The sequence below is a fragment of the Nematolebias whitei genome, chromosome 20, assembly GCF_014905685.2.
Source record: "Nematolebias whitei isolate Nwh7 chromosome 20, NemWhi1, whole genome shotgun sequence".
Lineage (NCBI taxonomy): Eukaryota > Metazoa > Chordata > Actinopteri > Cyprinodontiformes > Rivulidae > Nematolebias > Nematolebias whitei.
The window spans coordinates 29,828,655-29,844,606 of NC_056517.1; the positions used below are offsets into that span (position 1 = coordinate 29,828,655).

A 15,952-nucleotide genomic window follows, 5' to 3' on the forward strand; every position below is an offset into this window, starting at 1 on the left:
TCCACGGGGCTCCCAGATGAAAAACAAGTATTTTGCCCAGGAATAATTTATTACATTTCACAATACAATATATTTTTTTACAATAATTTAATAAAATCATTTGCAGCTTTTAAGTTTGGCACGTTTTATAAGTGTCACGTGAGACAACACCTTTACAGCTTATTATCAGAGAGCACGAGGTCCTGCAGGCGCAGGCGGCAGATCTTCTTCACCTCCTCGATGCCGCGCGCTCTCTCCGCCGCGCGCTCGTTCCCGCAGCGCTCGGACAGCTCGCGCAGGATGCTCGCCTTGTCGTGCGCACGGGCGCAGACGACGAACGGGAAGCCGAAGCGCCGCTTGTACTCCTCGTTGAGCCGTGCCAGGCGCGAGGCTTCCTCGGAGCTCAGCGCGTCCACGCCGGCTCGCGCCTGCTCCTCGCGGGACTCCTGGGTGAGCGCGCCGCGGCGGAGGTCCCTGCCCGCGAGGTCCGGGTGGCACCTGAGGATCCCCTCTTTACCTGGACATCAGTTAGATTGGATTATATATATATATATATATATATATATATATATATATATATATATATATAATGTTAAATAAACCTTACCTGTTTCTGGAAGAGCGTCGATGAACTGGTTTATTGCAGCTACCAGATCATTTAGACCCACAAAGGGACGCCTGGTCCACACCGCAGCTGAGACAAGAGGACATTTCTCCACCACATTACCAAAAATATCCACAAAGTCCTCATAAGGAAGAACATTTACTGCTGAAATGTCCATTTTTTGTGTGTTAGAAAACGCTCCTTTTGTGCAATTTACCAACCTTTGGACACTGCAGCACAGGTCGATGCACTGCTGGACACTCCCCCTTTAATACAAGTTTAGGTGAAAAATAACAGCACTTTTTGTTTCATTGAAACACTGAACTTAACTGAAACAAACAAAAACATGTTGGTTTGAATGAAAAAGGTCAACATTTGGTTATTGTTTCCTCAAATAGAAAAAAAGGGGGGAAAAATTCAAGCAGCGATTTAAATTTCTTTCCTTTTCAGTCAACAAACACTGATCTCTGGCGACCCCTAGCGGCTATAGTTGGTACAGCAGGTCAGCATCAAGAGCGACATTTCCTGAATCCAATAAACATCACAGACATAAGACCACACTACTGTATAGGAAGTGAGCAGATGGAACCGTTCAGTTACAATTAACAAATCTAAATGAGCTCAAAGTATGTAAAAGTTGCACATTAAAAACTATTAAATCAAACAGAGAAAATGTTCTGAACAAAATATGCAGTTTGGACGCGTTTACCATTCCAGATACAGTATACTAATTTTAATGTAGGGCAAAGAAATGAAGTGTAGTGTTAAAAGTATTTAAAACACAAGAAAAAGGAAAATACTCAAATTAAAATTATATACAGTACTGTTATTGTAAGTGACTTTTTGAAAAGAAATTAAGTTTCCATATATAAATAAAAAAGATGGATTGATTGAAAGACTTCAGTGACCTTTACTGTTTTACATTTCTGAAAGACATGACAATCAGGTTTGTGACTCATCACATCCAATCAGGAAATAAGTCAACTTTGGATCAAAATTAACTAATCAAATTTTTTTAAATTTAGATTTCTGGCTTTTTAACCCATACTTTGATACCTTGATAATCCTGACACATGAGCAGTTGTCTTGACCAACACATAATTTACACAATCTTTAAAATTTTGTCAAAGCTTATATACATTAATAAAGTTTCCCATTTTTCAAGACAAATCTTTGGACCAAACATAACTAGCTGGTTTGATGCGATGTTCATCTACTGAGGATATTCACTTGACTTTCTATATTTTCCTTTGTTCTGCTCAGTGTTCTCAGGATTTTCTGCAAAACTACCAACCGGTCAAATTACCAAACATTCCATAAAAGCCTAAAAAACTTTTGCATCACCTCAAATAATTTTAAGAAATATTGGTTCCTTGAGATCTAAACAAATAAATTGTTGCTCAAACCTTTTTACAGTCATGGAGTAGTAGTTAGGAGCAAATAAAACAAGATCTGAAAAGCAAGTACAACTCAGTTTTGTGAGAACAAACTAAATATATATATATTTTTTATTAATGCATACATTTTATTTGTGTTTTGAAAATCTAAAATACAGAAAAACACTTCATTACGATACCACAAAGTAAATAAAGGTGTATAAATGTATGTTTGTCATTTTAAGCATTGCTATTAGAATGATACTAAATCAAATCTGAATTCACAATTTGGTTATTTTCTACAAAATTTTGATCCTATTAAGTTATTTCTCACAATTTACATCAAAATAATACTTAGGATTCCTCTATAAAACCTAATTTCTTTCCCATTTTTGCTGCATGAATTCATATAAACTCATATAAAAAAGGCTTCTTACATCTTGGACTTAGGTTATATAAATGCTAAATGTTAATTAAACATATTCAAACCAAAATGCAAATATAATAAAAGCTCATAATATTTATGAAATAATATAAAGCCAATACATTATTTTATACAGATAAAATATTAAGTGATAGTCAGCTTTATCATCTGTAGAAAGGTTAATTTAAATTAATTAGCGATTGTTGCTGTTAGCTGTTGTTGATAGGTCATTGATTGATCTCAGTTTAGAAATACAGAGTTTAGTTTTGACCAGATTGATGAGCTAATGACTAGTCAGAGTAATGCCAAGCTGTTTGATGCTGTATTTGTATTTGCACTTGCAAATTGTGACATCACTGATTTAAATAACCACTGAATGGTAATTAGTGGTGGGTGGAGTAAAGGGTGTTCTCGTGAACCATTCTCCAAACTGTGGTTGTTCAAAGCGCTGTCTACATCAGATAAGATACTAACTACTCATAACCTTTCCACAAAACTTCAATAAAACATATCTTAACAACCATCTTTACATATTTTGTTATTAAAACAGGTGATTACTCTGCATCAGGCGGCATCAGCAGCTTCTCATCCAACACAACCTCTGAGTTGGAAACATCAGCTTTGTGTTCTGCAGGCAGCTTGACTTTGTAGTAGTCGTTGATGACCGGCTTCTTGTTTTCACCTTGTTTTATCATGGCGGAAATGTCCAGAATGGTTGACGCGTTCTGGTAATCGTTGGAATCCTGTTCAAGCATGTTGTGGTAGAGCTGAAAAATCAACAACAAATTCACCAAGTTATCGACAATACAAATCTGCAGCAATGCTACTTTAGTATATAAGCCTGCTTCTGGGTGGAGGAGAAGAGGTTTAAGTGGAATCTATCAGAAGTATGCAGGCCTGTACCTTCTCCTCTCTGTCTGTCAGCTGATCGCACATGAAGGACACCAACTTGGAGAAAGATGGGCGATCGGAGGGATTCAGGGCCCAACACTTGCATATTATATCATACCTGAAGATTGAAGGCAAAAAAAAAAAGATGCAAACTGTTTAGCACAACCTTCAGTAAGAGTAAAAATAAAAAAAATAAATAACTGAAGTTAGCTTGTTTAGCCTATAATATATGATGTAAAACAATACGATACAATACGATACAATACGATACAATACGATACAATACGACACAATATGATACGATGCAATACAATACAATTCTCTTTGGGGAAAATATATATTTTTACTTGTTGTCCATAAATGTCTTTACAGAACAAATTGAATAAAGAAACTAAGCAACTTACACAACACAAACATAATCCATCAGTACAACACAATGCATTATGACTACTTGTTGCATCCAGTGTGATGACGCTTACACAGAGTCGTCGGCGTAATAGGGACACTCCATCTTAAATCCTCTCTCGATCATTGCATAGAAAGTATGGTCCACCTTCATCCCTGGGTATGGAGTGACACCTGGGAGCAACACTTGATGTTTATTATCACACAGTTGTCCGTTATGTGCTGAAAGGTGCTATTTCAGTTATTTGTTGTGAAGTATACCAAGCGAGAAGATCTCCCAGAGCAGAATACCATAAGCCCAGACGTCACTCTTCATGGTGTATATTCCCTGAAAGATGCTCTCTGGTGCCATCCACTTAACTGGCAAGCGCACCTGAAATATGACACATCACAAACATAAGGCGTTATAAACACCATCTACGCAATTAGAAATCATGTTCAATAGTATTGTCACGCACATTTCCTCTCACAACATAGTTGGAGTCGTTGTCAATGTCCCGGGCCAAACCAAAGTCACCAATTTTCACCAGCCTGCCTTTCGTCACCAACACATTTCGAGCTGCCAGGTCCCGGTGGATACACTACAAACAGGTATTGAAAGTTCAAATGTTTGATATCTGACACCTAAACGGTTCGGTAATTAGGTATCTGCAGAGTGATGGTCTCTTTTGTCAAAACTGCGTTTGGGGTTTGACGGGCCAAGATTGGTTCTTACATTCTTGGAGGAAAGAAACTCCATGCCCTTGGCCACTTGGAGAGCAAAACTGAGGAGGTCATCAAAGGTGAGAGCCTGCAGGTCTTCAGTGTGATCATCCTCAGACTCATTGATTACTGGGTCTGTGAAGAGGTTCAACCAGTAAGGCTCAGTGAGATCTCAGTGCCTTTAAACACCAGAAAGAGATTTACACTTTGAAATGCTCATTCCTCACTCCTCCTCTTTTTATTTGGTGTTTCTTACCTTCAAAGCTGTCCACGTCATTGGAGTTGAAGGTGAGGAGGGCGATGTCCTCCTGGCTTCTGATGGTGGAGCTGTGCATGGGAACGTAGTTGTCCACTGCTGTGATTTGCTCACTGAGAACACATGAACGAGAGATGACTGAAATGTTGCAGCAACCTCAATAACAGAATCATAATAACGGCTTTCTGAGCAGCATCGAAAAGTATGGAAAAAAGTAAATAGTACACATTTATAAATGTGATATTAATAGACTGGTTTCTGTGTTGTGGTTTCTTCGTGGGCTTTTGTTACCACCTGGAGTTTTTCTTGGGCTGCAGGTTGTGGTACAGACTTATGAATCGGTCCATGTTGAAAGCATCCGTCACACACTTGTGATAGCGGTCACTGTTCTTCTTCAGGTAGTTAAGCAGGTCTCCATGACGACAGTACTGGAAAATCAAGTATATGGGTCCTACAAGGTGATACTTTGGTTAGTACGGCTTTATGACATTGTGTCTGTGTTTACCTTTTTAATTCTGCAGCTATGATATGATCAGGTGGATAAGCACCATTGGGCGTACCTGTTTCAGTACATGCACCGAGGAGGTTAACAATGTTGACATGGTGACCAATGTGAGTCAGCATCTTGAGTTCAGACATGAGTGCCTCCTTCTCCATGGACTGGTGCTTTTCTGCAGGGTGAACGTGAGATTAGCAGCTGAAACAACCTCTAACAAGAACAATGATACCAGAAAAAAGTCCAGACCTTTCAGCATCTTGACGGCCACCTGCTGTGAGACTCCAGGATTGTTGATACCATAAGCTGTAGCATGGACAACCATGCCAAAAGCTCCAGACCCCAGTTCATTTCCTGTGAAACAAACACCACAAGCACTTGATACTGTGATCATTTGAAGAGCATAAAGAGCATCAGCCCTCAAGGAAAGGACACTGAATCAAAAGACTAATCTGATAAAGAGTAAACTGGCACTCCAGTTGTATCTACTGTAAATGTTGATTCAGATTTTTATTTTTCAAGATTTATTTTTTTGCAGTCTAACAACTTCTGCATACTTTGTGTTATTTTAGCCATTTTTTTAATCAAAACATTTAGCTCATTCAGGAGATATGTGCAATACTTTTTGTTCATTTCTGTATTAGATTGATTTGCAAACTTTTCCCTATGCACTAAAATATTTTTAATTCCTTTAAAAGCATTGTGCTCTTTGAGATCTGTATCAGGATACTTGCCCTATTTTTGTATTTTTTATGCCATTTTTAGTTTTTAGGGAGCTTTTTACTTTTAACTAGCATTTAGCTACTTTTTGTTTTTAGCTAACCTTTTAATACTTTTAGCTCTCAGCTAGCCTTTTGATACTATTATATTTACCTAGCATTTAGCTATTTGCTTTTAGCTAGCCTTTTGATACTTTTATATTTAACTAGCATTTAGCTACTTTTTGTTTTTAGCTAACCTTTTAATACTTTTAGCTCTTAGCTAGCCTTTTGATACTATTATATTTAACTAGCATTTAGCTACTTTTTGTTTTTAGCTAGCCTTTTAATACTTTTACTTTTAACTAGCATTTAGCTTCTTTTTGTTTTTAGCTAGCCTTTTGATACTTTTATATTTAATTAGCATTTAGCTACTTTTTGTTTTTAGCTAGACTTTTGATACTTTTAGCTTTTAACTTTGGTACATGTATATTTAACTAGCATTTAACTACTTTTTGTTTTTAGCTAGCCTTTTGATATTTTTAGCTCTTAGCTAGCCTTTTGATACTATTATATTTAACTAGCATTTAGCTACTTTTTGTTTTTAGCTAGCCTTTTGATAATTTTATATTTAACTAACATTTAGCTAGTTCAGCCCATTGCAGCAGTCATTCAGCACTGAAAAGTTATGCTGCAGTCGCTCAGAATTTAATTTAATTTTTTTCAGATTAATACACTAAGTCTATATTTAATTGAGCTGGTTTGACTCGTACCCAGTTCCAGGTTCTCTCTGGGAAACTCCCATTTCTTGTCATACTCAAAGTCTTTGAAATTGATGTAGATGTAGTCATTGTCATTAGGTCCAACCATCTGGATCATCTGAAGCTGAGGCTGATACTGTGGTTTCTGCTGGAAACACAGATGAATTAATGTCTGTGTGTGAGTCTGTGTCTGAGTGTATTTATGAGCTTGTTTCTGAGACGTATGTACCTTCTTTTTGACATAATAAATCAGCGCCACCATGACTACTCCCAAAGCCAGAAGCAGAATGAAACTGCCGACTTTCAACAGCAACACCAAGTTGTCATTAGACGCTGAACCACCTAAAACAATGTGATGATAGCAGCTGTCTGTTATAACTAGTCGATTTAATAATCATATTTTGTTTTAAATCTGCTGATATTACCTGTGCTGAGCTTGAGAGATGCAGGTGACTCAGAAATAAAATTCCACGTGTCGCAGAACCTGTCTATTCCTGGTGCAACATTCTTTCCTGTGAGTATCAAGCAAAACTTCAAGCGGTTGCTAAGCACTTTGTCTCGTTCCACGTACTTTGTGATACTCTTGTTGCAGAAGTCACCAGAATCCTGTTCAACATCCACCTTAATCAATTTCCATGTGGAGTTGTCTTCATAGCTGCAGTGACGTAAAGAGCAGAGACCTTTAATAACCAGAACTATAGAGACTACCGAGCTGAGCATTTGTGAAAGTAATCGTATCGTTAATTTCAATACCTCCACGTAAAGTTTGCTGGCACAGGACATACAGTCTCACAATAAATCAAATTGCCTATTTTGCCAAATTTGAAGGTAGGTTTCTCTGTAAGAAAATAATAAGATTGTAAAGGCAGCAACATTTACTTATACGTGATAAGTTTCAATAATGGAATTAGTTACCTACCGAAAACACAAACAAATGTATTTTTTGTTTCGCGTTGTCCTCCAGCTTCCAGGTGTAACTTATAAACCCCTGATCTGAGTGAATTACACACCTTCACAGCCCTGAGAAAACAGTATGATGAACAAATTTACTGAAAATCAACAATAATTCTCTCATAATACACTCTGTGACCAAAAAGTCAAAGAACCTAGAAGGAATGGTCCAGTCTGGACATAATTCGGTCCACATAAAGACCAGTGATAGGGATGTGCTATAAAATTCAATATACATTCAACATGAGGTGTACAGCGGCCCAATCTTGGATCCATGAGGTACCTCATGTTGCCCAAAATAGACCACACCAAAAACAGGATTGTCTTAATCTGCACCAAACAAACCCCCACGACATCTTGCCCCTATTTTTGTCCCCCGTTACAAAGTGAAAAGGGGGAGCTGGAAATGCCTTCTATCTGTCCGTGCATGTTCTGAGCTGGATAACTTGGAAAAATAAGCAGAGACCAACTTCCTTTTTGAGTTGTAGCTGCATTTAGGTGTAAGAAAGTTTTCTTTAGAAAACAGGGTTGCCACTTGAAAATCCAAGATGGCCACCACCATGGGCATCATTTGAGGAAACTATGCTAGTTTTATACTGTATAAAAGTATAGTTTCCTCAAATGATTGGGGTGGTGCGATGGCCGAAGATTAATCTATGGTGGCCAAGGCCCACATTGGCCACCACCCCCCCCCCCGGCTTCACCATTGCACCTTGTGGTGGATACTATTACTTGCCAGGAACTGCCACTCTGTACCACCTGGGACAAGAAAAACAAAAACTACCTCTCTTCCTATACACATTGTAACTAGTACCCACTTGAATATCTTGCACCAAAAACACAAAAGTTTATTTGCATTCCATGTTCAATTTTGTAAACTACAAAAATTCACTAATCAAATCCTTCAGAGATGGGGGACATTGGCGTACCACTTGTGGACATGAGTACAGAGCTGTTTACAACACTCCATGATAACTTTCATCACCAGTATGGGTTCACCACCCCCTGTGTGGGCTATAACGCCACAGTAGAGACAGCTTTTGAACTAGAATTGCCAAGACCTAGAGGCATGAACTGAACATGAGTGGTGAATCTATTGTTAATAAATTTGTGTATAATGGTAAAAATAAAAAGGAAAAAAGAGAGAAGACCAATCCTGCTAATGTTGTGGAGAAATATGCTGGTGTTATTCCTTTCATTGTGACGCAGGGAGCCATAAGGTGTGACTGTAAAGGTCACTTTTGGTAGTGATTTGGGGCTCTTTGACAGCACAGCTTTATGTCCACAACCCAATCTAAGACATCAATCTTCAAGCAAGACAACTCCCGGGTACACATGCTCTGAACTGTTTGTGCCATGTTGATGTGTTGTTGATGAGTTGACATCTGTAATGCACTTTACTTAGACCTGTACAAAGCTTTTGATACTGTAGATAAGGACATATTATGTCATAAGCTCTCAGATATTGGTTTATCGGACCACACTATCGGTTGGTTTTCTAATTATCTCTCAGGCTGAAAGCAATGTGTTCAACACAATGGTTCTTCTTCCAGTTATTTAACTGTCAATAATGGTGTAACGCAAGGCTCGGTCTGAGGACCCACTCTCTTTACAATCTATATAAGTAATGTAGGGCAGAACATTCCTGATGCATCCTTGCAATTTCATACTGACAATACAGTTGTTTATTGTCGAACTAAAACAGTTGCTAAGGTTTCACCATTTGACATCATTCAGTCAGATTTGTTCCATGTCAAATTGGTGCTAAATGCTGAAAAAACAAAGGGATGTTGTTTTCAAACAGAAAGTTGGTACCAGCAGTCTTTCCTTCTATCTTATCTACGCATGGTGTTCCTATTGAGTTTGTGGATTCCTACAAATACCTGGGAATCTTGGTCGATGAACATCTCTCTTTTAAGCCCTATGTCGAAAACTTGATAAAGAGACTGAAATTAAAACTGGCTGTCTTTTTTAAAAAATAGATCTCGTCTAACTCTGAATGTCAGGAAACACCTTGTAGCTGCTACTTTCATACCGGCTATTGACTATGGTTGCATTATTTACATGAATGCTCCCGCCAGCACCTTGCTGATGTTGGATGCTGTCTTTCACGGTATGCTAAGATTCATAACTGGTTGTAACTACCGTACCCATCACTGCACTCTATACTCACTGGTCAGTTGGTCCTCATTATCTATACGGCTGTGACTGAGTGGTTAGAGCAGTCGTCCTTCAATGCAAGAGTTGGGGGTTCGAATCCACCAGCAGTCACATGTCGAAGTGTCTCTGGGCAAGACACTGAACCCCTCATAGTCTCTGATGTGTGTCCCATCAGTGTATGAATGTGATCTCAAAGCACTGATTAGTCTCTTTAGAATGATTTCTTAAATTAGCTTTGTAGAGATCTAGTAGAGTGCTGTATGAATGGGTAAATGAGGACACAGATTGTAGTGTAAAGCGCTTTGAGTATCTTGAAATAAGATAGAAAGGCGCTATATAAGTACAATCCATTTACCATTTATATACGTAGGCTCTCACACTGGTACATTTTCATCTTTAAATCACTCCTTGGTCTGCTGCTTTTGTATATCTCCTCCTACATGTCACGTTGTCAGTGCAGTTACGGCGTGCGCTCTCAGGCCACCTTTACCTGCATCGTCCCCTCAGTGCGGACTGAACTCAGCAAAAAGGCCTTTTCCTGCTTTGCTCTTGTAACCTGGAACACCTTTCAACAAGCTGCTGACTTTGATCTAAGAGATTTCAAGCAATTAGGCTCAATGGAAAAATCAATGCAGACGTGTTCCTGTTTTTAGTATTTTACCTTGTTTCATAATGTAGCTTGATCTTATTTTGTTTTATGACACTACTTTTATTTACTTTTTATTTTATATGCATTTTATGGCTGATTATTGTTGTCTGTACCTTATCTAAAACAGGTCTCTCTTGAAATGAGTGACTCAATGACACTAACTGGTATAAATAAAGGTTGAATGGATGTCATGTCTTATTTATTTGCTTTATTGATTTGATAAACTGAACATGCAGAGCCCCGGAAGCATTGCCTCATGAATCTACCTGTGCTTTGTGACCCACTCCTCCCTGCTGCATGGGACCATTTGTTTATCGGGAGTTTCCCAGTAGCAGAGCTGGAGAACAGGGTGGTAGGTCACATCTGCTGTTAAACAGCTGTTCTGAGTTGTTACAATCTGGTCAACCAGTTTTGCAGAGAGGAAGCTTTCACCTGTGGAGACACAAAAATCAGAATATGCACACGCAGCAGGCTTAGCCTTATAACAATTACTGTTTAGTTGCGATTGCAGCTTAATACAGCGTTTTACTAACCTTCGACGAGGACGTGAACAGTTTTAGCTTTGTTTGAGCTCTTGCAGGTGTATGTGCCATTGTGTTCCACAGAAACAGACGTGATGAAAATGTACACCATAGCAGTATTGTAATGATAATCCGTTTTAATGCACATGATCTGGGGAAAAAAAAGTGCAGTATTTTACTCAAAAAGTTTATTACAATAAATGAATTTAAATACCAGTCTGAAGAATAGTGTAAATAGTTTACTGTTGAATTAAACATGTAATAAATATGAATTTCTCATTTTAGTAAAATGCAGTACCTTTAGATTTTCAGTTTCACATTGTGCCAAGTTCTGTTGGAGGGTTGTCCCATTCTTTTCCCATTTATAAGGTGAACCTCTTGTTGCTCTGCAGCGCAGCACTAAAGACTCACCGGGGCTTACGGTAAGATAATTCTCATTTTCCCGCGAATCAACACGCAAGTCTAAAACAAACAAAGACTTCAGGATTCACAGGACTCCAGATTAATTTGTGCAATCTTTCAATATTACTTAAATTTTGCAATTTACACGATTATGCAAGAAAAGATCTGGAGATAAAAGCTGTTTCTTCTCATTTTTAAAAAAAATTGCTTTAAATAAATTATTTTATTCATCATTTGAGTTATGTATTTGATCTTGGATAATTATGCTTATTTACCACAGTCGTGCAGCTGGGTGCATTCTTGTCCTTCGGTGTTGGTGGCACAACACATGACACTCTTGTCATAATAATCTGCGCTTGATACTGAATTCTCTCCTGTATTTCTCACATTTCTTTTGGAAGTGACAAGGAGCATTGTTATTGTAAAAACATTAAGCTAATGTCAATTCTAATAAATGTGTAATATTGCAAGAGATAACTTACCCAGACCATTCAATTCTGGGTTTTGGCGAGCCCTCAGAGACGCACTTAAAATCAGGAGATCTGTTCGTATCTTTCACACCACCAAGCGACAGCTGTGGTTTACTGGGGCGTTCTAGGAAACGTAAAGGACATTCTTGTACATATATTTAAAGGAAATGTGTTTATTTTTATTAAGCAGGTACAACCCACTTGTGACACGAAGAACAAAAGTTTTTGTGATGCTGGTTCCCCTCTCAGTTTCACAGGTCAGAGCGTCGTTTCCAGAATCAGCCTCGGAAAGTCGGGGTATGACCGTGGAGACACTCCCATTTCTGGTGTGGTTTAAGAAAAAGTGAAGGTTTTATTACGTGAGGATGAACGAGGAAAGACATGATTGCGTGAATAGGGTTACATTTTCAGTCCTGGGCCTCCTTCTCTTCTCCAGCAGCAGTCATGAGCACCGGAGAGGCCCTCCAGAGAGACGACGAGTTTCTTTCCAACAGCCAGCTTGAAGATGACCGGATCGGTTCTATTCAGATAATCAGCCACCCGGAGGCATTCCACCTGAGAGGCAAAACAGCTTTGAACCCTTAACAGAAACTAACAAGCAGATACTTTTCAGTTCATGAAAATGTTACCAAGTACTGGTGTGTTTGGAAGTCAGTGTCGTTTGTGGCAAAATGTCACATTTGTTTTGCACAACCAACAATTAATGTTTGGAGTGTCAACCAGCTGAAATGTTGAATAAAGGTTCTGCTGATTTGGGTTTTATTGAGGAAGCTCTTACCTCCAGATTGGACACGCAGGTCTTCTCCACATCGTCTGATCCGAACACTTTCACAGCGCAGAGCAGCAGAGTAGCTTCAAAGACAGAGTTAATTCAAAAGATCTGAACACCCCCAAATAAAGTTATTTTATTTTAATAAGGTATTATTTTATATGCAAGAACAATGCAAAAGATATCTCAGTTGCTTAAATTTAGTCTTGACTTTTGTCTGTCTCATCAGAGCAGAACTGTCTTTAGTTTTATTATTATTAAGCGTCTTTATAGAGTTTATAAAGAATGTCCGTTTTATTCATCCAGCCAAAAGTCCATGATGCTGAATGCTGCTATTTTTAGGCAATTTTAAAAACAAAATAAAGCTGAAATTTTGGGGTTTTAGCTTTTTTTTTTTTTTTAATATAAACATTACTAGGTTAAATTAATTTGAAAGTCAGTTGTAGATTTTTATAACAGTGATGAAATCTATTGGATTCAAAATTTATTTAATTTGAATACTTGAATATAAAGCATTTACAACAATGTACCATATAGTGATATTTCAAATGATGTAAAAACCCAAACTTTTTAATATTTAAATAAATATATATTTTTTTACAGTAAGTCCTGCATAAATAGCGCCACAACAAGCCCTCTCTCATCCACATGCAGGTTGGTGAACTTAAAACAAAAAGAGCAATTACCTCAAATATTTAAACGTTTAAAGTAAAAAGAGGAAACGTTTCCCTAAAGCATAACTGAAAAAGTGTTACACTTGGCTAGAGGATCATGAAAAATGTCAATAAGAATAAAAAAAAGTTTTTTCAAGTCAAAATATAGCTACAGTAATCCTCTGCATTGTTCCAAAAAAAGTTTATCCTGATTATAGTGACGTTTTGCTGTAATCTAATTACTGCATCTGGATTACATGTGAATGTAACTAACTTTATGAACGCTACGGGTATAAAGCAAAAGTTTCAAAACAAGACATTCGAGAACCAGCAGACTGAAAAGATCAACAAGCAAAGAACAAAAAAGTGGTTACAACTTCCACGTTAACTGTCACAATATGCACTAAATATTGGAAAAATCCAAGTAAAAAACTGTCTCTTACCCGTAACTACTGCAGATTTCTTTCTCTGCATCTTATCGTCCACTGTCTGCCTCACATACTCCGTTTCAGATCAGACAGTGAAACTCTGGTGTGCAAGTGAGCGAGTGTCTTTAAAAGAGAGGAAGCATTATTGCCAACAAGTAACGCCTTGCAGTGTGACCTTAAAAGAAAAGCATACCAAAACATTGACACCATAGAACTATTTGTGATGACACAAGGGAGGAGTTTTATAATCATCAGAAGTTGTCAATACTGTTTGCATGCAAGTGAACAAGGAGAAGGACCAAGTTATTTTAACTTTTTACTTTCAAATATTGTTGAACTTTATTGTATTATATAATCACCCGCGGGCGGCATGGTGGCACAGTTAGTAGAGCCGCCGCCTCTCAGGGAGAAGGTTGCTGGATTGAGTCCCAGCCAGGGGCCTTTCTGGGTGAAGTTTGTATGTTCTCTCCGTGTGTGTGTGGGTTTTCTCCGGGTACTCCGGTTTCCTCCCACAGACTAAAACATGCATGTTAGGTTGACTGGTAACTCTAAATTATCCCTAGGTGAGAGAGTGAAAGGCTGTTTGTCTCGTTTGTCTCTATGTGGCCCAGTGTTGGACTGGAGACCTGTCCAGGGAGTCCCCCATCTCTCGCACAGTGACTGCTGGGTATGGGCACCAGTGACCCCCGTGACCCAAAAAATTAAGAAGTGAGTAAAAGAAGGTGGATGGATAATCACTTGCAGCCAAAAGTGAAGGTAGACAATAATGTTATGTCTGTGTGTGCATGTCTGTCAGGAACCACATTTTAATGAAACTTGCATCTCATGAACAACTGGATGAATTATAGAAACTTTTAGGAAATTAACTTTTAGAGTCAGCCCAGTTCATTATGGTTTCCACATTATCCAACTCAAAAAATAACCTAACTCATTTGTTTTAACCTGTTAGAATTTTATGTGGTAGTAGCCAGAGCTGGAATATTCTATTCACTTTATGAATTTGGGTTAATCTGAATCACTAACTAAAGTGATCTGGTTCACTTGAGTCACGTGATTCAATGATAGAATAAAAATGTGATATATGCAAACAAAATATAAGTTAACCAAAACGTTAAATTGTGATAAATGTATGTTTTGTATGTAAAGTGCATATGAACATGATGTATGTGTGACCCACCTAAGTCCACTGTTCGGTGAGTTTTTAACCCCGCATCAGCAACTCAACTCACTTGAGTTAGCAGCATTTGAGTGAGTATTTAACCTGAATCAGCGACTTGACTCACCAGAGTCCACAGCATTTCTAATGAGTCTAACTCAAATCTGTGACTCAACTCATCTGAGTCAGCAACATTTCTAGCGAGTCTTTAATCTGAATCAGCAACACGACTGACCTGAGTCCACAGCATTTCCAGTGTGTTTTTTAAATCCATATAATCAATTTGACTCACCTGAGTCAGCAGCATATCTAGTGAGTCTTTAACTCGAATCAACTACTCAACTCACCTGAGTCAGCAGCAAATCTAGTGAGTCTTTAACTCGAATCAGCGACTCGATTCACCTGAGTCAGCAGAATTTCTAGTGAGTCTTTAATCCGAATCAGCGACTCGACTCACCTGAGTTAGCAGAATTTCTATTGAGTAAAAAAAAAAAAAAACCTCAAATCAACTACTCAACTCACCTGAGTCAGCAGAATTTCTAGTGAGTCTTTAACTTGAATCAGCGACTCGACTCACCGGAGTCAGCTGAATTTCTAGTGAGTCTTTAACTCGAACCAACTACTCGACTCACCTGAGTCAGCAACATTTCTAGTGAGTCTATAATCCGAATCAACAACTCGACTGACCCGAGTCCACAGCATTTCCAGTGGTTTTTTTTTTACCCATATCATCAACTCGACTCACCTGAGTCAGCAACATTTCTAATGACTCTTTAACTCGAATCAGCGACTCGACTCACATGAGTCAACAGCATATCTAGTGAGTCTTTAACTCGAATCAGCGACTCGACTCACGAGTCAGCAGCATTTTTAGTGAGTCTCTAACCCAGATTAGCAACTCGAGTCACCCGAGTCCACAGCATTTCCAGTGTTTATTTATTTATTACCCAGGTTAGCAACTTGACTCATGTGAGTCAGCAGCATTTTGGGGGAATCAGATGTTTATTTTATTTTATTTTTCGGTGAATCCCTAATGCGCAGAGTTAGCGGCTGTCTGCCAGATGATTGGACTTGTGAATCAGTAGGAGGACTCAGATCTTTTACTGGGGTGAGCTGAGCTCTAGTAGTAGCAGCTGAGAGTCATTCCCAACTCTGTGACATCTCACATTATTTTAAAATGTTACTTTCAAGGTTTCAAACA

At 38.4% G+C, this 15,952-nt stretch overlaps 2 protein-coding genes across 2 annotated transcripts; both read right to left on the reverse strand.

The window, feature by feature from the left end:
• Nucleotides 1-133: 133 nt before the first annotated feature.
• Nucleotides 134-761, reverse strand: urad (ureidoimidazoline (2-oxo-4-hydroxy-4-carboxy-5-) decarboxylase). The gene is made up of 2 exons (XM_037694496.1): nt 587-761; nt 134-496 (listed from the first exon to the last, which is right to left on the reverse strand). The coding sequence occupies exons 1-2, from the start codon at nt 759-761 to the stop codon at nt 153-155; spliced, it is 519 nt and encodes a 172-aa protein (XP_037550424.1). The 3' UTR covers nt 134-152.
• A 2,176-nt stretch (nt 762-2,937) lies between these two features.
• flt3 (fms related receptor tyrosine kinase 3) lies at nt 2,938-15,058 on the reverse strand. The gene is made up of 25 exons (XM_037693966.1): nt 15,044-15,058; nt 13,611-13,656; nt 12,524-12,597; nt 12,149-12,300; nt 11,947-12,068; nt 11,758-11,869; nt 11,554-11,666; nt 11,172-11,335; nt 10,886-11,024; nt 10,619-10,784; nt 7,512-7,612; nt 7,346-7,430; nt 7,018-7,247; nt 6,822-6,934; nt 6,605-6,737; nt 5,383-5,487; nt 5,198-5,308; nt 4,932-5,088; nt 4,638-4,750; nt 4,395-4,516; nt 4,138-4,260; nt 3,941-4,052; nt 3,754-3,853; nt 3,287-3,392; nt 2,938-3,150 (listed from the first exon to the last, which is right to left on the reverse strand). Exons 1-25 carry the CDS (start codon nt 15,056-15,058, stop codon nt 2,938-2,940), a joined length of 3,027 nt encoding a protein of 1,008 aa, XP_037549894.1.
• Nucleotides 15,059-15,952: the final 894 nt, after the last annotated feature.

Coding starts and splice junctions, on each gene's coding strand:
- urad (XM_037694496.1), bottom strand. CDS start 761: ATGGACATTTCAGCAGTAAATGTTCTTCCTTATGAGGACTTTGTGGAT. Junction 497..586: donor CGACGCTCTTCCAGAAACAG/GTAAGGTTTATT, acceptor ACTGATGTCCAG/GTAAAGAGGGGATCCTCAGG.
- flt3 (XM_037693966.1), bottom strand. Junction 11,025..11,171: donor GTGAAACTGAAAATCTAAAG/GTACTGCATTTT, acceptor TTTTTTCCCCAG/ATCATGTGCATTAAAACGGA. Junction 10,785..10,885: donor TGTTCACGTCCTCGTCGAAG/GTTAGTAAAACG, acceptor GTGTCTCCACAG/GTGAAAGCTTCCTCTCTGCA.